Source organism: Cylas formicarius, unplaced genomic scaffold (assembly GCF_029955315.1).
Source record: "Cylas formicarius isolate icCylForm1 unplaced genomic scaffold, icCylForm1.1 PGA_scaffold_7__23_contigs__length_41026272, whole genome shotgun sequence".
Classification (NCBI taxonomy): Eukaryota; Metazoa; Arthropoda; class Insecta; order Coleoptera; family Brentidae; genus Cylas; species Cylas formicarius.
Window position 1 is genome coordinate 24834174 of NW_026844352.1, and position 23331 is coordinate 24857504.

Consider the following 23331-nt stretch of genomic DNA (forward strand, 5'->3'; position numbering starts at 1 on the left):
ATGCAAATTTAAAAATCAAAAACTATTGCTTCAAAATATTGTTCATGTCAAAAAATAAAGAAAAAACGTGTTTTTTCGCGTAAACTGGTGAACTCACAATAGTGTGGCATATCTAAAGTCATTGAAGAATTTGTTTTAAAAAAAGTGAGATTAGCCTATTTTTGTTTTTCTGATTGTTCATCAACACCAGCCCAGTTATAACAAAAAGACGTTACAATAATGGTTTTTATATTTCCACTAATAATGCTTTACATACTTGTGCATAGTGCTTAATTATAATATATAAACTATGTCTTAACGGTAAACATATACATAGAGAAGTTTTAGAATATTATGTATAGAAAAAATGTCGGGTCAATTTATTTCTGCAAAAATAAATATTAGTTATAATATAATATCTATATTTTCGTCAACATAGCGTAATTTTTTTTTGGGATTCAAGAAAATTTGCGTCATAATATTCTAATGAAAATATAATGAGGTAGATAAAAACGGGATATTATTTGATCGGAACAAAAGAAATCCCATAAAATGGTACCTATATTAGTTTCATAGTTTAGCTAACGGAGAGATCTTAATACAACATTAAAATTATAACAAATTCTAAAATACTCGACAACAATGTAACAAATAATATTCATCAGTCTTAAACACAAATGGCAAAAATTAAACGTACGTGGGTAATTGAAATGGCTTCATACTATTTAATGTTCTAGAAATAGTGAAAAATAAAAACATATCATTATCATTGAATATTTGGATTGGACATATCAGGTGCTGCAATGTCTATGTTTTCTTTGCTCCAACTGCATTACAGTTTCAGTAACGAAAAATTATCAATTTAATTGAAAAATTGTTGCACGCGATATATCAATTTATATAAATAAACATTAGATATGGAATGTTAAAATTTTGTCATTATAATACGAAGGCACCGATATATTTTTTAAAAATTGGTCCACGATTCCAGCTAAAATATTTTAATGTATTTAACAACAATAAAATGGAACTTAATTCAGTCTTGAATATATATTATACAACACAAAGGAAAAGAATAAAATTTTAAACAAGTACGCAATTTTGAAAGGCGACATTAAAAAATATTAATAGCTTTTAAATAAACATAACGGTTTTGTTTTGTAATTCGAGTGCTTTTCTCAAAATGGTGCAAAACGCAACACACGTACACTGTCAGTATATGTTTTACAGCACACAAACAGCAAATTTTTGGGAGGCAGCTTACCAAAGTTTTTTATTTTTAAAGTTCAAAACGCTTTCTTGCTTGCCTTTTACTGCATTCAGAACTCCTTATATTGTGGTAGGATATTTTAACAAGCCTTAAACTCTTAACCTTAAAAATAAACAATTCTAGGCAACCCAAAACCATTTCCGATGATGGCTATAACTTTCATATTATTGGTTACTCGAGCTCAGGCACTTATCGTTGATGTCGTTTGTAACTCAGATTCATATATGCACATTTTTATTTAAGAAATGGTGCACAAATTCTCTGCTGACATATACGGGAAGGCACAAAATATTTCAATGGGATGTTTATGATTAAGTAAGTAAGTAATAAAAAAGAATGTGTTTATCCTCCGAATACAAAAGGATGCCCGGTTAGTACAGACTTAGCGACTTAACTCCTAACACGTCTCGCTGTCTGGAATATTGGAGATATGTTCGCGTAGAGCTCATAAAATTTAAAAATCGTTGTGTTAAGTGAACAATAAAAATCTAAATCCGCAGGACATCGAGTGCAACGCTTCTGTTCAAAAAAATTGAAATATATTGCAACGGTTATGGATCCATTTCATAATCGACAAAGAAAAATTAAATCCTGGTGAAAAACAACCAATTGGTGTAGAGGACTAAGTTGTTTCTTTTCTCTTGAGTTTACAACTCCACATTGGAATTTTAGAAAATTAAATATTTTGGGGGAAAATATTTCAAAATATTTTTTATAAGGCTAGTATTGAGTCGATATTTTAGAAAAAAATCAGACGATTCACGTGGTCTTATTAACAAGAACCAAAAAAGGGAACTGTCGAAATTTATTAATTTATGCAGTAATAGGTCAAAATGTATATTCTAGGAGCCTTATATTTTAATGGTTAAAGTATTTTATTTATATCTACGAGATTTCTTATTTGCCTTAAAATGGACCATTAACCACCCACCTACAATATTTCCATACTTTTCCCTACACCCATCTGCTACCCATTTTAAATTCCAGTGAAGTATATCCTATAAAGGTTCCGAAGGGTTTTATTTTAGGAGTTTTTGTTAGGTGTTACATTTTGTGTAGGAAGTTTAAAAAGTTTTTTTAATTCCCTGGAACTGTTAATAGTACACTAGACGTGAATCATTCTGTGTATTAGGAGACGCAAGAAATTGGGAACACTCTATAACTCGTAAACTACCTTGTACAGTGAACGTGAAACGAAGTGATGGAAATTTTTGAATGTAATTAGTCATCATTTATTTTTATATAATGGACTAAAATGTTTTTAAAAAGTAAAATTTACCATTATTTAAATTTTATATTCAATATCTGAAACTGTTTAAAAATTACATAGTGTTCCCACTTTGTTGTGTTACCTGATATATGGCTCCAGAATTTATAAATCAATTTCGCTGAATTAATTCGGCGCCTTTTAAAATCCAAGCTTAAAGCATTCCTTTATGTTATTTCCGCGAATAGTTTATAAACTAAGATACACTCTTAAAGTTGCGACTATCTTCGTAGTCGGCAGAAAATAAAATATATTTACATCTTTTAAAGATCAACAAAACACCGGCTTATAACGTTCGTCGTCCACCTATAACCTACGGCTTCGCGAAGTATAAAGGACCACATTTTCCCTTTGCTCTCTCTCTTTACAATTCATCAGTCTCATAAAAAAATCGTATAATAAAATCTATCAGTCTTATGAGTTACAATTCCTTTAAGAGGAACTATTGTAGCAAAATCGGTGAGCGTTGGTCCTCATACCGTGCGAATTAAACTAAACTGTGTTATACTACTTGAACAGGCACTCTTAGTTCAGTTAAACCTAAGCTTAAGTCTAAACAGAAACAAACGTTAATCCTTAACTAGGTTGTGAGTACGGGTGGTCAACCACAGACATTCGATATTGCACCATTGCTTTTTTTGTCTTGCAGTTACGGATTTAATAAAATATATATGCATGAAACTTAACACCGGTCGAGTAGCATTATGGTAAGCTCAAACCTTAAATCAGATAATTCAGTCGGCTTCACTTTCCAAGCGCATCTCCATCCGCACTTCCTCTTTTATAGAGTCAATAAGCATCTCTTCCTTTTTGATTATGGCAGATACATTCATGGGCGGCATTATAACCCGCGTTTCGATCATCTCGTGTTTCCGGTTGATGGACAAATCTTCCACGTGATCTTCTTCGTCATCCCTGTCTCGCTCTGAACTCCCGTTTGTTTGATCGCTGTGGTGATGATCACTGCCGGGTGCTGGCGATGGAGTCAGGCTACTATGTCTCATGTACTTCAACATAGTCGGGCTTGGACTCGGACTGCGAGCTTGGCCGTGGTTGTTGGGACTCGTCGAATGTCCCGAACTGGCGGCGTGGGCAGCCGCTACGGCAGCCATCGCCGCCAAGGCTTCGCGTCCGTCACCTCCCCCGCTATCTAATGCGTGTTGTAAAAACGTACTGGCTTCGAGAAGGGCACTGTTGTTATTTATGTTCTCTTCCCCTTCCGACATATGTCCGCCGTAAGGGGATCCATGGCCGTACGGAAAACAGTTGGAACTACCGTTGCTTCCCCGTTTGAACGGTCTGCTTGTGGTGATGCCCAATTTTTTCACTTTGTCATAAAGTGTCCTCGAGGGCACCTTGTATTTTCTAGCTGCTTGCAATGCTGACATGCCATTACGTACCGCGTCTATGGCAGCCATTATCTCGTCCCGCGTGTATTGTTTGTACCTCTTGTACTCTTGCCTTTGGGCTGGGACGTACGTCGCTATGCCTGACGCAACGCAGGTTCTCATATCGTGGGAAAATGATTGAGGCGACGAGGATGGTATCGCTAGTTTCGATTTATCCTCTTCGTCGTTCATGCGTTCCGTGAAGTCGGTATAAGGCGATTGAGCGTCTTCCGATGGTTCGTTTTTTAAATACTGAAACAAAAAAACAGGTGTATCTCTTGCTTTTTCCCAATCACAAAATTATTTTCGTCATTTTTAAACAATTTCAATCCCTGAAATAATTCCTCTCTATGAAAGAACACTCAGTTTTCTATTGTAAACTTTATAGCTTATACGAGAAATAAGGCGTTATAATTGAACTCGGTCAATTCAGCATAAATCTTTAAACATCATCTTTTGCCGACTGGATTGTTGAATTATTTAAATAATAAACTGTTCCCTTTCAAACAATTCCCTAAACGACATTTCGCTTCAAAAGGTTGTACACAGAATGTTACTTTGCCAGACGCTCAAAACTATTATGTAAAGACAGCGAATGCGAATGACGTAGTTATTGGAGACGACTCATCGCAAAAACAAAAAACAGAACATGGGACCTTCTGGGAATAGAGGGAAATGAGTTTTTTTACTTAAATTTTTAATCTGTAAAAGCTAGAAATGAGTTTTATACACAGTTATATTGTACAAAGAGCAACGGCTTGAATATAATAAAAAATAGTTACCTTACATGATTTCAACCATATACAGGGCAACTCAAAAATATAGTGCGTTTTACAAAAACCTATGTTTTTATATGCATATAACTTTGCTTAAATGTCATTTAAAAATTATAGTCATTTTTGAAAAAGATAGTAGGTATTTCAACATTAAAAATTGTCAATTCCGACATTACAACAACCAATTTTTTTATATGCATATAATTTTGCTAAAATATCATCTAAATTTTTCGTCTTGAATTTTTATTATAAAAACATATTTTTTTATAAAATAGTAAAAACTAGACAGGGTGTTCAACAAAAATGAGTCTGACAATTGCTGTTTACTCAATATTTTTGTAGAATGTTCTTAATTATAGTCATTTTTGAAAAAGCCAGTAGGTATTTCAACATTAGAAATTGTCAGCTCCTACATTTCGTAAACAATTAAGATGCCTGACAAATTCTAAAGTTACATCTCCAATAAAATTATATTGATATTTTGTTAATTTTGCGGTGACTAGAATATTTAATGCTTCTTCCTTACTAACACACTGTTGCTTGGGCTTCTCTAAGCTTTCACAAAATCCTTTTATACTATTAGCATGTTGTGGATGTTTTCCTGAAAAGTCTACAACAAACTGAGCATCTCTAGATAATTGTTTTCCTCCAGCAAAACGTATATGTTCTGCTGGAATATTTCCGAAATATTTCGTATTTCTCCATTTTTGGCACTAATGCAAATTATTAAAAAGCATTTCCAGAGAAAAACTTAATTATTTTCTGTTAATCGAGGCTTCAAAATGCTACTATAATAGAATAAATCGTAAATATGTACTACTATAAAATAATAATACTAAATATATAAATATCTTTTCCATAACTGACCCCAGCTAAACGAAAGTTGTGCCTAATTGTACAGGGTGTCCCAATTGCCATGGGCCACTAAAGCTATCTTGGTAACTATAAGAACTACAAAGTTGGTCAAATTAAAAAAATAAGAAAAATAAGAAGAAAATACAGAAAAAAATGTTCCTTAAAAATTTGTTGTAAAAATTATACTTTTTGAGATTTCAAAAAACCCCCGTAGCTCAGTACAAAATATTTTTTTCTTAATGTGAAACCAGATTTTTTATATCCCTTAAAAACTGTACATTTTATCTCAATTGACCAACCTTGTAGTTCTTATAGTTACCGAGATAGCAATAGTGGCCAATGGCTTGGCAATTGGGACACCCTATATAATACAGTGCACGCGTTAAAGTTTGCACCATTTGGCAACTATGTTTATTTTAAGACAATTTTGAGAAAAAAAAAATTGGCAAAATTTCTAAAATAAAAAAACTTGCTTTGAAGTTGAACTTTTGTTAATTCCATAGCGCCTTGGTAGCAGATCGTAGCAGATAACTGTTAAATTTTCGTGATCGTAATATTATATTGAGCGAATCCCATCGAGTAAGGAATTTAGTAAATACAAAAACTTAGATATAGATATATTTTTACGTAATTTGTTCATTTTTTATTATATTTTTGATAAAAAATACTACTTATTTGTGAAAAAATTTCAAAAAACCATTAATCAGTATTAGGTAATCATATAACAAAAATATTTACTAGAGTCAACATTTTATATCAGATTTTTTCTTATATTTGCTTTTCATTGACATTTCATTCAATTCATTCATTCAATAGTAGCAAAATTTGTAATTAGTCACACTTCTAACCGAAATTTGACGCATCAAGATATCTGTCACCCAAATTTACAAAAAAATGAAAATAAATGGAGTTCTTTCTTAATAATTGTGTGAATTTAATTCTAAAAATATAAAGAAAATTTTTTGGTCTATGTCAGACTAAGCTGTTCGTTCCTCTGTGTGCGGTCGACTCAACTCGCAGTAGGTTGGCAGTAGGCGAACTTGGGTCGACGTCGTCAAGGTACACGGTATCGTGTAGTGGAAGGTTTTGGCATTAATTAAACTAGGGACTGTCTTTTTTTTGTTGTCCATTAGATAAGGCCAAGTAATACTATTTTAAAAGCTTGTTTCCTTTTTTTCAGGGAAAGTCCAGTAGTCCACTTTCTCAATCGGTTTTATTGCTTACTGTTTGTTATATTTTATAGTATAATCAATCTCATCTTTGTTTGCAGGTATCACGCTTGGAAAAATATACTTGGATTTATAGGCACTCATCGATACGCTCAAATGCCATCTATTATTTGAGTCCAAGTACTAAAACACTGTCATGGCGGTTTAAAGTAATGCGTTACACTGAAAATACTACAGCTGAAATAACTACAGCTTGTAACGGATAATACCACTTGATTTACATTTTACCTTTGAAACTTCAAATTGAATTGAACCGTATGCCCCGCGCGTTTTCCGTTTTCATGACTGAACACAATCACTACAGGCGTTGAAACTCGTGTACTCTTTTTAACATTGCCACTAATGGAAGCCTTCCCCTCTGTCTCATACTCTTTGGATACGCTAATATAACGTTAGAACAAAGTCATAGTCCAATAAGAACTTGCAGTTTACATTTTAGTGATGGCAGCATTGAAAATGAAGCTCGAAATCGTCTTCAGAAATTTGCAATTCCTTCTTTGAAATTAGGTGCCAAGTTCACTCTCCATGGCAAGATTCTACTGGGAAATTAACAAACGGTGGAATTTACTTACCGACTAGTACATTTATGTAATAAATATATGTATTGTAACAAATGATCACCGTCACCACCATCTATCCGCCAATACACGAATTAGCCGTCGACCAGAGCGCCTCATTGTAGTAGATACGTACGGTCCCGCTAGAGTGAGCCACAGGGTACCAAAAAAAAGTAACAAGAATGGGCTAGTCGGAGACGAGAAGATGGCCGTCGGCGAGTGTTGATAGGCGTGAAATGTTATTTTACGTTTTTTTGACATTTGTACCCACTTCATTTGAAGAGTAAATTGTTCGGTTTCGTGTTTAATTACACTTCCGGATTTAACAGTTGCTACAGTATATGTTTTAGAAGAAACTGAAGTTATGGTTGCAAGCGTCGGATGCCAGTCAGAATGTTCAAATCGAATAGATAGCTATAATTGTTCATTTGTTTATGGCTCTGTTTATTCACTTCCAAGATTAATATTGACAACGTCAAAATGATAAGGTTTCCACTATTAATCATGCTTTACTACTATGTAATTTTTCACAGAAACTTCTACAGGCTACTTGTAATACTTTTTATAAAACTTCTGGATCCCTCTTGCGTCGGTTTTTGTTGAGTCGAACTAGCTAACGTTTCGCCAATCATCCTGTTGGCTTCTTCAGAGCTTGACTGAAACTGGCTCGCATTTTACTCTGTGCCTGCCTATATATTGTTTGAGGAGGGCGGAGCTAAATGAGGAGCATAAACACCGTCTCGGATGACTGATTCCCATATTGGTGACACGAAAAGACCTGAGTCGCGGTTAAGATTGGATTGGAGAGACCGGACGAAAAATATCAACTAGGCGCAAAGAACAATCACGAAATTGGACGTAAAATTTTATTCGATAAAACTAAAATTCTTTTACCAACGAAAAATCCGAGAATCTATAGAAATTTATAGGCAACCTAATAATCTTAACCGCGACTCAGGTCTTTACCTGTCACCAATATAGGAATCAGTCATCAGAGACAGTGTTTATGCCCGCCCCCCTCAAACAATATATAAGCAGGTACAGAGTAAAATGCGAGCCAGTTTCAGTCAAGCTCTGAAGAAGCCAACAGGATGATTGGCGAAACGTTAGCCAGTTCGACACAACAAAAACCGACGCACGAGGAATCCAAAAGTTTTGTAAAAACTTCTACTACAATTTACTGATAAGAATAGATTTTTTTTATTGTCAAACCCTTTAAGCCTTGTTCTTTTTATTGGTTAATTTTTTTTGATACCTTCTTTTTTAAAGAAGTTAGTAAACTTTGCGGTAAAGCATGATTCATTAAATCTCATGAAAATATATTTTAAATATTTAATAAAAATAACTTTATTAAGGGCGTCGTATTAGTTATTTATAGCATACTTTTCGAGACCAACGCGTATATAGATAGAAAAAAACATACAGAGATCCCTCGTAACCCCGTAGAAAAACGAACTACCGCACATGGTGACAGACACATCAAAGTTCCGACAGAGAGTGCGAAAACTTTTATTTTAATTCAGTAAACTTTTCCATAACGGCGTAGCGCAAGTAAGAGTTTTAATAGATGCCTACCTTGGTCATCATGTCTTCGCCTCCCGAATGTTGATCCCCGCTGTCGCTTTGACACACCAAACTAACGGGCTGCGAAGAATCTGCTTGACCTTGACCTAATACGGTCCGCAAAATAGGCGTGTCCCTCTGCATCAACAAACTGCTCAGCTTTTTCCTCTTCAGAGGCGACATATCAGAGCTGACACCCTCGTAAGCGCTGCTTAGCATTGCGGCGGCAGCCGTAGCCGCCGCGTGGGGGTGGCTTTGACTGGGTACCGACGCCGTGTGGGGAGGAAGAGGTAATCCGGGTACCGCCCACATCGGCAGGTTCGGCATTCTGGGGTTATGCTCAGGAGGTTTCCTTTCGTACAGGTGGTAAGGGTTTTTATACAGAATATTTGGGGTGGAGTGTGGCGGTGAGTTGCTGCTGCTGTGGACGGGATTCTGGATGGTTGGTGTTGAAGTGGAGATCGACGGGGAGTTGTCTAACACGGGTTCTTCCCTGGGGGGCGGACTTTTGCAGGACCTGCAAATCCAGAAAATTGAAGCATAAGGAAAAATAACAAAACCAAATAAAAAAAATCAGAGAATCTCTGTCATACTCGTTAATACTACTGTTTGGGTTCTTGAGGCTAAATCTAGAGACTATTTCATTCGTTTATTCTTCTTGATATAGTGTATGTATCACAATACAGCGACTGATAATTTCATTCTGCTTTAATTATTAAACAATTTTTTTAAATGGTAAATTTTCAGTTACTTATTTATTTCAACGGCTGAGCCAATTATACAAAAAGAGATACAACATAAATATAAATAAAAATAGCAACATGGCGCAACACCAACTTAGGTAAAAATCTTTTATAAATAAACATATAAAAAATATAAAAACAAAAAAGAAAACCGTAAAAAGCAGTATCACACCAGTTACTTACAATCAACCACTTCTTTTCATTTTGTCTTAAATGGTTGTTAATAATCTCAAGGTTTGAGTTAAAGGAGAAAAAATGCTATGACTGATTTGATGAAATGGAATATAAAACATTGAGGCGTTCTGACGTCATCGATTATGTTAAAACCAGTTATATAGACCGATCAGAATTTTATAAAACGTCAAGATATTTTAGTAGGTTCTTCTAATGTCCAGATCATCTATCATAATCATTAATGTGATCTGAGAAATGCCCTTTCAACAGTTTTTATTGTATCAATGTGACATATAGTGTAACGTGTAGACCACACTACCTATACATGAGATGCAATAAAAGCTAAGAGCAGTGTACTACTACGGGGAAAAAAGTATTACTTCTTATTCCCTTGTTAGCAATGTCTTCCAGTTGACCAAAAAGGTCACTTTACTGTCAAATATGTAGCTCTGAAGAATCTGAGTATCGATTAATGATTTTATTGTATATGCTTGCAGTATAGCAACCTATTGAATATTACCATAATGTTATATGATGTGATTTTGTTATATACATATTTAATTATTATTTATTAATTTAATTCAAATAATTAGCGCAAAACACCATTTGAATATTGTAAATGAGCATGACAAAGACAAGTATTCAAATCACTATTCATCTTTTTCTATTGTAAAATTAGGCGAATATGTAGGTCAATGTATAACAGTGGAGATTTATTTTTTTACCTATTCTCTTCCACCAATCCCTTGACTTTTAATGCCTCTGCTACTTTCAACAGCGCTGCCAACTGATCTTGAGCGACGTTTACTTCTCCTCGGTACATGTACTCCAAAATAGCCTTGATTTCGCTATACTTGACATCTTTCAACACCACGACGGGATGGTGACAGGGCAGATCGGTAAAAATATTTTGAAAATACGGTGAGCAAGCCGCGAGGACCATCCTATGACATTTTATAGGGCTGCCACCTTCGCACGCTAGAGTAACGTCCGTGAACGATTCGCTTTGAAGCAGTTCATCGAAAACGGTCAACAAATTCGAACGGTGGTTGTTCCATCGGAGACAATACTGTTGCTGCGACGTAGTCATGGTTGGTTAAGCCTGATCAGTTATACCTGGAAAGAATAGTTAAATAAGAGAATGCCATTTTTAAAAGACATTTTTAAAATTTTTGGCTTCGGTATTTATATAAATATTTTAAAATTTCAGTTGTTGTTGTTGTTTTTGTGTGAGTGTTTCATTAACAATGTGTATTAAAAGTTCTGTCTATTTGCTATTTGAGAAATGGATCCCAATGTGGGCATTGCTGTTAATCCAGGTCACCTTGGGCTTTTCCATGCCAGTGACCCTATCCTTTGAATGTATCTTAAATGTATATTACTGACTGGGAGTGTGCTATACACTCACCACCCCAAAATGTCGGTTAACGTTTGACCTACTGCTAGAATTTTATGTCTGTGAAATTTTAACTTTTAATTTTGTTAGATCTTGACTGTTTGGATTGTGGATCTGAATATGGGCCAGCCCTTATGCCAACTCATGGTAATTCGAATAAAAAAAAACTGATGAATCAGAACATTAAGATGATGTATGCATGTTCTGCGATAGACACTTCAAGGATGATACAAGGACAGGATGGTCGAATGTCTGAGAAATCTTCTGAAGCAGAAAAAGAGTTTGCGATTTTTGTCTATATTTTCTTTATTTAGCTATGTTTTGCCCTGTTCGTGCTTTATTTAGAAATAAACTTTGTATTTTGAGTTTTATAAATCATGAATGATGAACTTTTGAGGTACATACATGCAAATTTTGACATTATTACAGATTATTTTTTCTCAGCTATTGACAAAAAAAAAAACCATAAATTTGTATCATCTCTTCTACTATGACAACTATTATCACCACAGAGCAGTAGAAGTAAATTTAACATCTAATTTTTGATTAACGTAATTGAGGAATGCAATCGAAATGAAGTAGGTCTCTGTTTTTTTTAAATGCATTTACCTTAAACTCGCGATTTAATTTCCAAAGTTGTGGAAATATTTATTGATGTATTCCAGCAGGATATATAAGAGATTACAATTAAATTAAAGGCAATCAACAAACATTAAAAAAAATAGTTTATCTGTCATACAACAAATAAATGAACAAATATTTTCTGGTTTCTATCAAAATCGAAGGATATCTCATTGGTCCTCTTTGAATAATGCGTATTTAATCAGTAATATCTTTAATTCCACAAAGAAAATTAATTTTCCAATACTATTTACAAAACTTCTGGACTCGTCCTGCGTCGGTAATTTTTTGAATCAAAGTTGAGGACGTTTCGAGAATCATCCTGTTGGCTTCTTCAGAGCTTAACTGAAACTTGGTTGTTATTGCATCGAAACGGTTTCAGATAAGCTCTGAAGTTAAGTATTGCTGTTTTCGCTTGAAAAGCATTAAACGGAAGTTCACATAGAACCTTTTATAAATTTTCCATTTTACTAAAAAGTTTTAATAAATAAAATTGCAATAAAACCACATGTTCTTCTTATGTAATTTTTTTAATTGATTTTAAGGGTTTAAGGGATACTTATTTACTATCGGTACGTTTTTGTGTTCATTTATTATTAGTTTTGCTTAATATGATTAAATTTTAAAACAATCAAACTTTCACGGCCGATACTCCTTTTCTTCTGAATCGCGAAACAAATTGATTAGTATCGACTGATTCGATCGAGATAAAAAGATAAATTAACTTTCTTCTGTCGATACAAAGAGTTCTCAGTTTTATGTTTTCAAAATGCGATGCCAATCGGTCATTTCTTACCAACCGCAGTAAATGCTAACACAACCTGTTTTTTTCTTTGTAATATCGACGAAGCAATATAATTTTGTCACCTTTCGTTGCATTTTAATAGTTCCACGGAATTGTTTTTGCAACTATCTACTGCGTCTTTCGGCCGAGTAAATTCGAAAAAAATTATGTTATTAAAAAGCGATTTTCCCGCACATTAGGGACGAGGGAATTTCGGACGCGACAGATAAGACCAGCCATGTTTGTCAAATTATTTGCTACACTAATCTGTTTTCGGGTCTATCTGCGAGTAAATATTTTTCTGTAGAAACAGCCGAGACCTTCTTTATCTAGATTCGAAAACCACGAAAAGAGACCGTAGAGGAAACGGTATGGGCAAACATTTCCTTATCGCCGATTTTTGCACAAAGTTCAAATTCTTTATTAATTTACGCCGCAAATAATATTTGTTTCCACGTTTCTTCTATGACAATCGCGAGAATATTAAATTAAAATTAAGTTAAGAATTAAAGAAGCTAAATTAAGCATAACCTATAGTTTTGGTTAGGATCTCATTGATTATGGGGGGCAGTGTTCGGACGAGATGATGTCCGCAACAGCCGGACAATAACAACATAACAACAATAATAAAATTGATGATTTCAATTTTACATATTTTTTCTTTTTATTTTTTGGAATGTTTCGCCGAACACGTTGTTACATAGAAACGATATTGAGCAAAAAAAAACATTGATTGGCTAAAGTTGAAATTGTAGTCGTGCAATTTTGAAATGAAAAATTACACTAATACAGGAAAAATGATTTTCGAAAATTTGTTTTCCCCTTAACCGCTAAGAATTTCTTACATTTCTAAACCGCATATTGTTTGGTGTCGAATTGCACAACCTTTTTCAAATTTAATTTAATTATTTTTTGCCCTTTATACGAGGTTAGCGCCAAAATTTCCCGGCCTGACATAGATGCAACTCCAGTATCGCAATAAAACTTTGTCTTCTTTTAAATATATATCTAAGTAGGCTGCGAAAAAAAAAAGAAGTCTTGTGTCAAATAGTTTTTTATTGACAGCATTTTAAACAAGACGTGTCCGAAAAAATGTGGCAAATAGGTAACGCAAATTGTAATAGAAAATAATTTTATACCTACCTGTGTTTAATATTCTTTGGTTTGGTGTACTACTTAGTTTAAGTTTATTAGTAATCATTCTTATTTCGTGTCTAATACAGCGTGTGTTGAATCGTGTGCGAATTATGCAAAATATGTGCGAGTCTAGTGTATCTCAGGAGATGCTTCTGCCCAAATGTAGAAAACACTATTCTATTGAGACTAAGGAAGTTATAAACAATGTTTATTTGACTCTCATTGAACGTGGTCCCAGCAAGCAAGCATCTTTAGAAGAAACGGTCACATTGACGAAAATTCCAATATCAACTGTATGGAAAATTGTCAATAATCCCATTTCAGCGAGTAAAAAAAGAAGCGATGCTGATATTTTCTCGAGTGTAGATGAAAGTCATCAAGATATGATACGGCGTAAAATTTACCAGTTATACGAGGAACAAAGCGTGCCTACATTAGATATCTTAATTAGGAGGCTTGAAAAAGATGAAACCATTGTTAAATGTGGCACAACTACCTTATGGAAGTGTACTCAACACATGGGTTTTAGATTTAAAAAAATTGACAAAAGGCAAGTAATGGAATCTTTTAGAATTCGGAAATGGCGACTGGAATATCTAGAAAAAATTAGGATTTACAGAGAACAACAAAGGCCAATTATTTACTTATATGAAATCTGGTTCGATACTTATGATACCCCTGAAAAGGGTTGGGTTGACTCAACTGATAAGTGTAAAACAAACGCGCAATCAAAAAGAGGTAAAAGAATAACTATTTTGCATGCTGGCTCTAAAGATGGTTGGATTACAAATGGACTTTCTCTGTCTGCGAAAAATATTAAAGATTCTTCTCTGGATTACCATGAAGACACCACCGCTGATTTATTTGAAAGTTAGTTTAAAAAACAAACTAGTTCCAAACATTCCTCCTAATAGCGTAATTGTAATTGACAATGCAAGTTATCATAGTAGACAGTTGACTAAAACCCCATCCTCATGTGACACAAAAGCAACAATCCAAAACTTCATGTATAATAACATCTATATTCACGAAGATTATACCAAAAAGCAATTAATTTAGGTTCTACAAAGCTTGAACCTACAAAAGAAACACGTCTGTGATAATTATGCAAACAATCTTACCACTGTATATTTATTCCCATTGAACATGTTTGGTACCAACTGAAATCTGCCACTCGTCATAATAATGTTTTTCCCTGTGTTAACTCCAATTCTGTTAAACATATTGCAAATAATATAGAACAAATAATAATTAGAACAGGAGATGATAGCGATAGTGATACTGATATATTATGTGAATAGTTTTCAGTATTTTAAGTAGGTAATAAAAATAATTTTGTAATTTTATTTTAGATTTAAACATAAATACATACATAAATAAATAAATATTGTTTAGTATCTTTCCTAACAAAACCCCAAATAATTAAATTCTAAGCAAAGTACGGGCTTACAGTTTGCCCGGGTCTTTCCTTAATTCGTATCAGTTAGTCACTTTCTTATATCTATGAACAGACTCTACCCGTACTTATTACAGGGTAGAGAACGTGTTTCTGGATCTTGACCTATTTGCTCTGAGCTTTGAAGCCTTTGACGACATTTAAGACGCTATACTGTAATAAAAAGCGGTAATTAGTTCTTAAGTAGATTGAGCTGGTAAAAAATAAACTAGTCCACCGATAACATTTTGTGCTTTTCTTTTATTGGACCGATGCGTCTGTCTGTGGAAAAGACTTATTTATAAATAAACAAAGAAATAAATAAATAAACAAAAATATATTTAATTAAAAACATGGAAAAAGTAAAATGCGGAACTATAGAAAGGAACCAAAACGGATGGAAATAAGTTCTGCATATATATAAAGTTTTTAAAAACCGACAACTTTAAATAGTTCAATGGAATTAAATAACAGAACGAAAGGGCTTCGCAAAAAACGCCTTTGCTTTCTGTGTCATACGCAAGAAATACAATTTCCACAACCATCAGATAAAACTCTACCGAATTCTAAAACGCCCCAAATACGCAACCCTAAAGGTAAATATAAACAGTTATCACGCACACTTTCGCCTAGTTTATTTCATTATTGCGGAACCCTCTCCGTTTCTCACTCCGCTTCCCCTACCGGTTGTCCAAAAAAAATTGCTGTTAACTCGCACATAGGTGTTTTTTTTAATGCTATATTTTATCAATTTTGTCAATTAAATCGACACCTATTATTTGTAAGCAATCAAGCAATAGATCGTTCTAAATCTCATGTTATTAAAACAGTTTTTTTTTTAATTTTAATCAATAAAATGAATTTTAATGAAAATGAAAATGAAAAAAAAAAACACAGATATCATTTTTTAAATGTTTTAATCAAGGGCAATCAAATCAGAAGAAATAAGTTCAGTCAGTATAATTTGTCGATTCTACTAATTCAACGGGTTAATTCGTAATTTATAATTAATAAGAAATTGTATGAAATTTTGGTAGATTTTGCGACTTCTTTGACAGTCCATTCAAATAGAGAACGTTTTTCTATAACCTTCAAAACTGAACGAAATTATTTTTGAATCCGAAAAAATAGTAAAATATTTTAAAATAAAAACTAACCAATTAAAAATAAAATTGGAAAAAAATAATAAAGATTTTAAAAATAATAAATTATTCTAGTTATATAACAAAAACCATTATTTGCCAAAAAAATAATAAAAACTCGAGTTATTTTTTTTAATGCGAAATGGGAAATGTCCATTATTATAGCGTGAACTGGTCGAATGTTTAAAAACTACTTACGGTATCGATAACAAATTTGCACCATTGACTTGTCCTTTTAGAAATGTCGAGCAAAAAAAAAAACGCCAAACGACCGAAACTAAACGTAAAAATTCGCACCCCGTAATACTAAAACACGACCCAAACTTGTTGGCGATAGCTCTACGACTAGTTTCTGTACTATGATCCCTATTTCGCTATATGAATTTATAAGCAACCCTTAAAAAGTGTCCCGTAAAAGGATGCCCCTTCCAACGGGCCAAATCGGCTCGTCCCTCCCGCCCCGCGTAGACTGCACAAGATATTTTACAACCCTTGTTTATTATCACTATTCGTCGGTTTACCTGTGTCTTCTTTTTTGTTAGCGTCGAACAAAACAAAAATTCGCGGTCGGATGATTTTATCGACATGTTTCATTGTTACGGGAGGGGTGGATATTGAGGGTGTACATGCATGAAAGTATGTTTCATAGGCGAGGGTGGCGGTTTTTTGTTTCACGTTTTTCGCCCGTTTTGTTTCGCGTGAAAAGGTACCTGTGTACAAACGTTTCATTTCTCAATTTTTTAATAGTTTTTTATTCATTAATTCTACACATTTTCTTGGTTTTTATAGTTTTTCGAGTATAATTTTAGAATCAAGAAATCAACTTTAATTAAATACCTAAAAGATTAAAGTATATTCATTCGTTATGTTTGAAATAATAAACATTTACTTTTTCTGTGAAGAGAAATCTACCCACTGACTTAATCTAACTGGAACCCATGCCCGTGCCTAGCATTTGGAGTGTGAAAATTTACATTTCACATTTAACATTTACATTTAACTTTAATATGATCTTTTTGCTAAATGGTACCGAAAGTCATTAATTGTTTTTTGTGAAAGATTTTGTCGCTAAACATATATCGATTATTTAGTGTTGATAAAAAATTTAAATTTATTAAGTATTAATATGAAAAATATCGAATAGAAATTTGAATAATGTGATTGTACGTACATTTAGCATATATTCAAGATAAACAAATTAATAAATACTATCCAGTGGGCGACAGTGCCCTCAATAAATTGATTGCACTGTGGTCGCCAATTTCCTCTTACATTTTGGGAACTAAATGGACGAAAATTCACATGGGCGCAACAATTTTCCCCAAGGAGAAATATTTTAAGAAAATTAAGTCTAAAACTGTAAAATATGAAAAATCAACAAAAAATATTGGCATTCGTTGGCAATTATACATATATAAATTTTTGCACTTTCGAAACGTACGAATTAAATTTTGTAATAGCCGCAACGTCGTAAATTTGACAATTTAAAAAAATCGAAATTAAGCACCAAAAAAAAAAAATTTGTACCGCCAAGAAAAATTGCAAAATTGGCAGTATAACTGTCATTCGAAGCTTTAACATCGTTTCCCAGCAAAAGTTATAATTAAATTCAAAATTAAAAAAAATTCTTAATACGGAAACCCCAAAAGGACGTTTTTTTGCGCCTAAAATTGCTTACGGTTAAAATTTTTATGAAAGATTTTAGTGCTCGTGCAAAAAGTTGAGAATTAAAAATATACCGATTATTTAGTGTTGATAAAAAATTCAAATTTACTATGAAAATATCGAAACTAAATGAACGAAAATTCGCATGGGCGTAAGAATTTTCCAAATGGAGGAATATTTTAAGAAACTTAAAAGTCTAAAACTTTAAAAAATGCAAAATCAAGAAAAAAAGTATTGGCATTCATTGCGTGAAAATTAGACATTATAAATAAAAAAAAAATTGCACTTTCGCATGAACTGAATTTTTTAATAGCCGCAACGTCGTAAAGGGAAATTAAGGAAATTAAGCGCCAAAAACAAAAATTTTGCACCGCCGAGAAAGGTTGTCAAATTGATATTATAAAGGCGCAGCCCAAATGTCATTCGAAGCTTTAATATCTTTTCGCAGCAAATTTTATAATTAAATTCGTAAAAATTAAAACCTTCTTAGTGCGGAAACGTCAAAAGGGCGTTTTTTGAGCCTAAAATCATTTACGGTTAAAAATTTTTATGAAAGATTTTAATGCTTGTGCAAAATTAAAAAAAAAAATAAATTTATTAATATATTAAGTATTAATATGAAAAATATCGAATAGAAATTTTAATAATATGAGTATATTGGTTAGTTTTAATGAATTTATAGAAGTAAAATTTTTTATTTACATTACTCTAATTGATAAATACTAGCCAGTGAGCGGCGGTGCCCTCAATAAATTGATTGCACTGTGCGGTCACTATTTTCCTCTTACATTTTGGGAAGTAAATGAGAAGAAATATTTTAAGAAAATTAAAAGTCTAAAACTAAAAAAAATGCAAAATCAAGAAAAAATATTGGCATTCACTGCGTGAAAATGATAAATTTTTGCACTTTCGATACGTATGAACTGAATTATTTAATAGCCGCAACGTCGTAAATTTCATCATTTAAAAAAATGTAAATTAAGGGCCAAAAACAAAAATTTTGCACCGCCTAGAAAAGTTGTCAAATTGGCAGCGCAAATCTCATTCGAAGCTTTAACATCGTTTCGCAGTAAAAGTTCCAATTCGTCAAAATTAAAAAACATTCTTAAGACAGGGCGTTTTTTGAGCCCAAAATCACTTGCGGTTAAAATTTGTATGAAACATTTTAGCGGTTGTGCAAAAAGTTGCGAATTAAAAATATACCGATTATTTAGTGTTGATAAAAAATTTAAATTTATTAAGTGTGTGATTATATTGGTTACATTTTTAATGAATTTATAGAATTAGAAATGTTTATTTACATTACTCCCCGATTGTACATACATTTAGCATATTTTCAAGATAAACAAATTGATAAATACTAGCCAGTGAGCGGCGGTGCCCTCAATAAATTGATTGCACTGTGCCGTCACCATTTTGAGAACTAAATGGACAAAAATTCGCATGGGCGCAAGAATTTTCCGCAAGGAGAAATATTTTAAGAAAATTAAAAGTATAAGACCTAAAAAATGCAAAATCAACAAAAAAATATTGGCATTCACTGCTTGAAAATTATAAATTTTTGCACTTTCGATACGTAGGAACTGAATTATTTAATAGCCGCAAGGTCGTAGATTTCATAATTTAAAAAATGGAAATTAAGGGCCAAAAACAAAAATTTTGCACCGCCTAGAAAAGTTGTCAAATTGGCAGCGCAAATGTCATTCGAAACTTTAACATCGTTTCGCTGTAAAAGTTACAATTAAATTCGTCAATATTAAAAAACATTCTTAATGCGGAAACGCTAAAAGGGCGTTTTTTGCGCCCAAAATCACTTACGGTTAAAATTTTTATGAAGCATTTTAGCGGTTGTGCAAAAAGTTGCGAATTAAAAACGTACCGATTATTTAGTGTTGAAAAAAATTTTAAATTTATTAAGTGTGTGATTATATTGGTTACATTTTTAATGAATTTATAGAATTAGAAATTTTTATTTACATTACTCCCCGATTGTACATACATTTAGCATATTTTCAAGATAAACAAATTGATAAATACTAGCCAGTGAGCGGCGGTGCCCTCAATAAATTGATTGCACTGTGCCGTCACCATTTTCCTCTTACATTTTGGGAACTAAATGGACGAAAATTCGCATGGGCGCAAGAATTTTCCGCAAGAAGAAATATTTTAAGAAAATTAAAAGTATAAAAATTAAAAAATGCAAAATCAACAAAAAAATATTGGCATTCACTGCCTGAAAAATATAAATTTTTGCACTTTCGATACGCACGAACTGAATTATTTAAAAGCCGCAACGTCGTAAATTTCACAATTTAAAAAAATCGAAATTAAGCTTTAACATCGATTCGCAGTAAAAGTTACAATTGAATTCGTCAATATTAAAAAACATTCTTAATGCGGAAACGCTATAAGGGCGTTTTTTGCGCCCAAAATCACTTACGGTTAAAATTTTTCGCAAACTTTTTCCAATTACGCGATTACAATCCATTCGCACAATTCCGCACGCGTCAACAAAAAATCGGCCAAGTCCATTAGCCAAAGTAATGGGTTTCGGTTGCGCGGACTAACTGAACGCACTATCCGCAGCTCACGGTCGCATGCACTGTACGCATACGACCGAAAAATGTTTTCCTCACGCACCCGCCGCCGCGCTCTCCTCTCTCGCTTTTCGTCAAAACGTCCGAAATGTTTCTGAAAAAGCGCGCCGTTCGCGGTTACCGCCACGCGGAGGGGGTGCGAGACGCAGAGGAGGCACGGGGGTGGTCGCGGGGTGGGAGTCGTCCCGCTGGTGCGCTGCGCGCGAGGGTAGCCCGCCGGTGCGTACGCTCGGTGCGGATCGCTTCCACGTTGCCGCTTTGCACTTTTTTTCCCGCACAAACACCCGACACCCGAAACTTTGATCTTTCGCTTCTATATATAAACTTGAGTGCATAGAAATCCGCCCATTGTTAACTTAAAAAACTAAAACTAAACTAAACTAAAAAAAAATCTGTTTATATACGAGTTTAAATTGATTACAATTTATTTCTGTTTTTTTGGTTTGGCATTGTAAAATTAACTTTTGTTATTACTGAAAACAAATAGGGTTATTGACATTTTGACATGATTTTTGATTCACAAATATGTTTTGGTGGACCTTGCGATCAGAGCGTACTAATTACTTAAAAATGGTTACTAATTTAACAAGATTGCTTTCGAAACTGGGCGGGGTAAGTTCGTAGCGCGTAGCGCGAAACAGCTTTTTATTATAAAAGAAAAGAACTTCGCGGTTTCGTGTGGTAAAGAGACACTTTGTTTTTCTATCGTGCTCCTGCGGACTACTATGGAACTTTCGGAGAATCGATGTAATTTAATTGTATATGCACCCTGTATAAAATGTCCTTCACATCTCGTCGAACTTCAAAAAAAACTTCAAACATCGGCAAATGTTAAAATTTGCACAAATAATAGCGTTGTCGAATGATATTTTTTCAAATATCTCGCGCCCCGTATAATTGACGAAACCTGAAACTCTCTCACGACACGCTTTACGATACTGTTCAAATAAAATTATCCCATCTTTAACGGTTTTTCATTTATCGCCAGTAATTTACCCATAAAAATGATACAATCATTGTTCGAAGTAGACGTTATAGCCCTGGATTTTCCGCGCTTCCTGGTTCAAGAATTTTTTGAAAATAGTAAATGGTTTTCGCGAAAATAAGTTTTTTCTGGAACCATGCAGTGCGCCGTAATAATCAATGATATTATCGCGTCTTGACAGTGCCCGAAATAACGATTTCAATATGGATTTTTTCAAATATCGCGAGCAGCGTATGTGATAGACGAAAATTGCAAATACAAACATTGTAGGCTTTGATGCGACACCGTTTGACCAATTAGCCATATTTTTTACGATTTTTGAATTGCGGCTAATAATTTACTCTGCAAAAAAACAATTTCTAGGTCTTTTAGATTTTTGCGTATAATTTCAAAACCCTGTATATAATCGAAAAAATGACTGAAATAAATGTTATTGCACTGGATCTTCTGCGTCTGCCGGTTAAAGAATTTTGCCAATCGGATGAACGATTATGGAGGAAAACATATTTTTCTGGAAGCTAAAATTACCAAAAAAAAATTTCTTTTTTTTTTTAAATACTTGGTAAAATTGGATTGCGCCCAAATTCTACCGTTTAAATGTGGACACGGACTTTTACTTCGCTGCTAAATTTGAAGTTGATATCTGCCAATTTAGGACACCTAACACATAAAAAAAAAACTCTTTGAAAGACAATTTAATATGCTTTAATCTTCTTCTTCTTCTGTTGTTGGTCCATACATTCTTGTTGACAGCTGCCCCGAATAAATGCAAGATTAGTTGGATAAATTAATATTTCCATTACGCGTCACATGTCCAAGGTACGCCATCTTCGTCACTTTCACATTATGTGTGACTTGCAGTTGCTTTTGCGTTAGGCTGGATGGCAGATCCTGATCATGCGGCAATAGCACCATATTTCAAAGGCGTCCAAGCGCTTAAATGTTGCATCTGTTAACGTCCATAACATCTTAGGACCCATGTTCTTATAGTATATTCAGGTGCATGTTATATAGGACTTTTCTGATGTGGTTAAAAACGGTTCTGGCCTTTCTTATACGGTATTTGATCTCCCGTGTATGATCCCATTTCTTGTTCTTCGAGGGGAATCATCACCTTGTCGTGGTGAAGGGGCTCAGTAGCTTTTATCCAGGGAGCGATGACGGTAAGGTCTCGAAGTGATGAAGGTGAAGCTAAGAAGGTTCCGTGGCTGGGATAAAAGCTAGGAAAGTAAGGGAAAATTACCTGGCTAAATACTTCCCCAAGACAATCATGGTAGATGTACTTTAAAACGACTTTAAATTATTCAACATTTATTTCTGTTTTTTAGGTTCAGCATAGTAAAATAATTGCACGCGTCAAATTAACTTTTTTTTATTACTAAAAACAAATGGTTATTGACAATTAGCAACTCAACAATTATTTTTTAATAGCGGATATGACCCCCTCTTAGCCTAATAATATCTCTTACTCGATTAGGCTTAGATCTAAAGTTCTGTATTGTTTCTTGCGGAATGTTAAGCCAATCTTTTTTTTCGTCGGTCACTACCTTGTACCTTGTCGATGAGCTGAAGTAAGTTTTGGACCAATTGCTGGTGTTTTTCGGGTCCGGTTATTTTCCTTCAGTCTTCTTCTCATTGTCCACTAACTAATAGCTACTCTTCGAACTTTATGGAGCTGTTTTTGCACTTTTTGTTTTTGTTGACACAATAACACGTTTCATTTGTTTATCCGTAGCTACGCATATAAAAGATCAGCACTCTTAACAAG

The 23331-nt window shown here is 33.7% G+C and overlaps 1 protein-coding gene across 2 annotated transcripts; it reads right to left on the reverse strand.

The window, feature by feature from the left end:
• Window positions 1–228: 228 nt before the first annotated feature.
• LOC132705050 (uncharacterized) lies at window positions 229–20653 on the reverse strand. Of its 2 annotated transcripts, none has more exons than XM_060675473.1 (4): window positions 20422–20653; window positions 10527–10917; window positions 8897–9401; window positions 229–4156 (listed from the first exon to the last, which is right to left on the reverse strand). In XM_060675473.1, the coding sequence occupies exons 2-4, from the start codon at window positions 10889–10891 to the stop codon at window positions 3251–3253; spliced, it is 1776 nt and encodes a 591-aa protein (XP_060531456.1). In that variant the 5' UTR covers window positions 10892–10917; window positions 20422–20653; the 3' UTR covers window positions 229–3250. The 2 variants fall into 2 exon arrangements, with proteins under 2 accessions (XP_060531456.1, XP_060531457.1); XM_060675474.1 differs by lacking the exon at window positions 20422–20653 and adding an exon at window positions 17995–18006.
• Window positions 20654–23331: the final 2678 nt, after the last annotated feature.

Coding starts and splice junctions, on each gene's coding strand:
- LOC132705050 (XM_060675473.1), bottom strand. CDS start 10,891: ATGACTACGTCGCAGCAACAGTATTGTCTCCGATGGAACAACCACCGT. Junction 9,402..10,526: donor GGATTGGTGGAAGAGAATAG/GTAAAAAAATAA, acceptor CTGGATTTGCAG/GTCCTGCAAAAGTCCGCCCC. Junction 4,157..8,896: donor GCGAAGACATGATGACCAAG/GTAGGCATCTAT, acceptor TTTTTGTTTCAG/TATTTAAAAAACGAACCATC.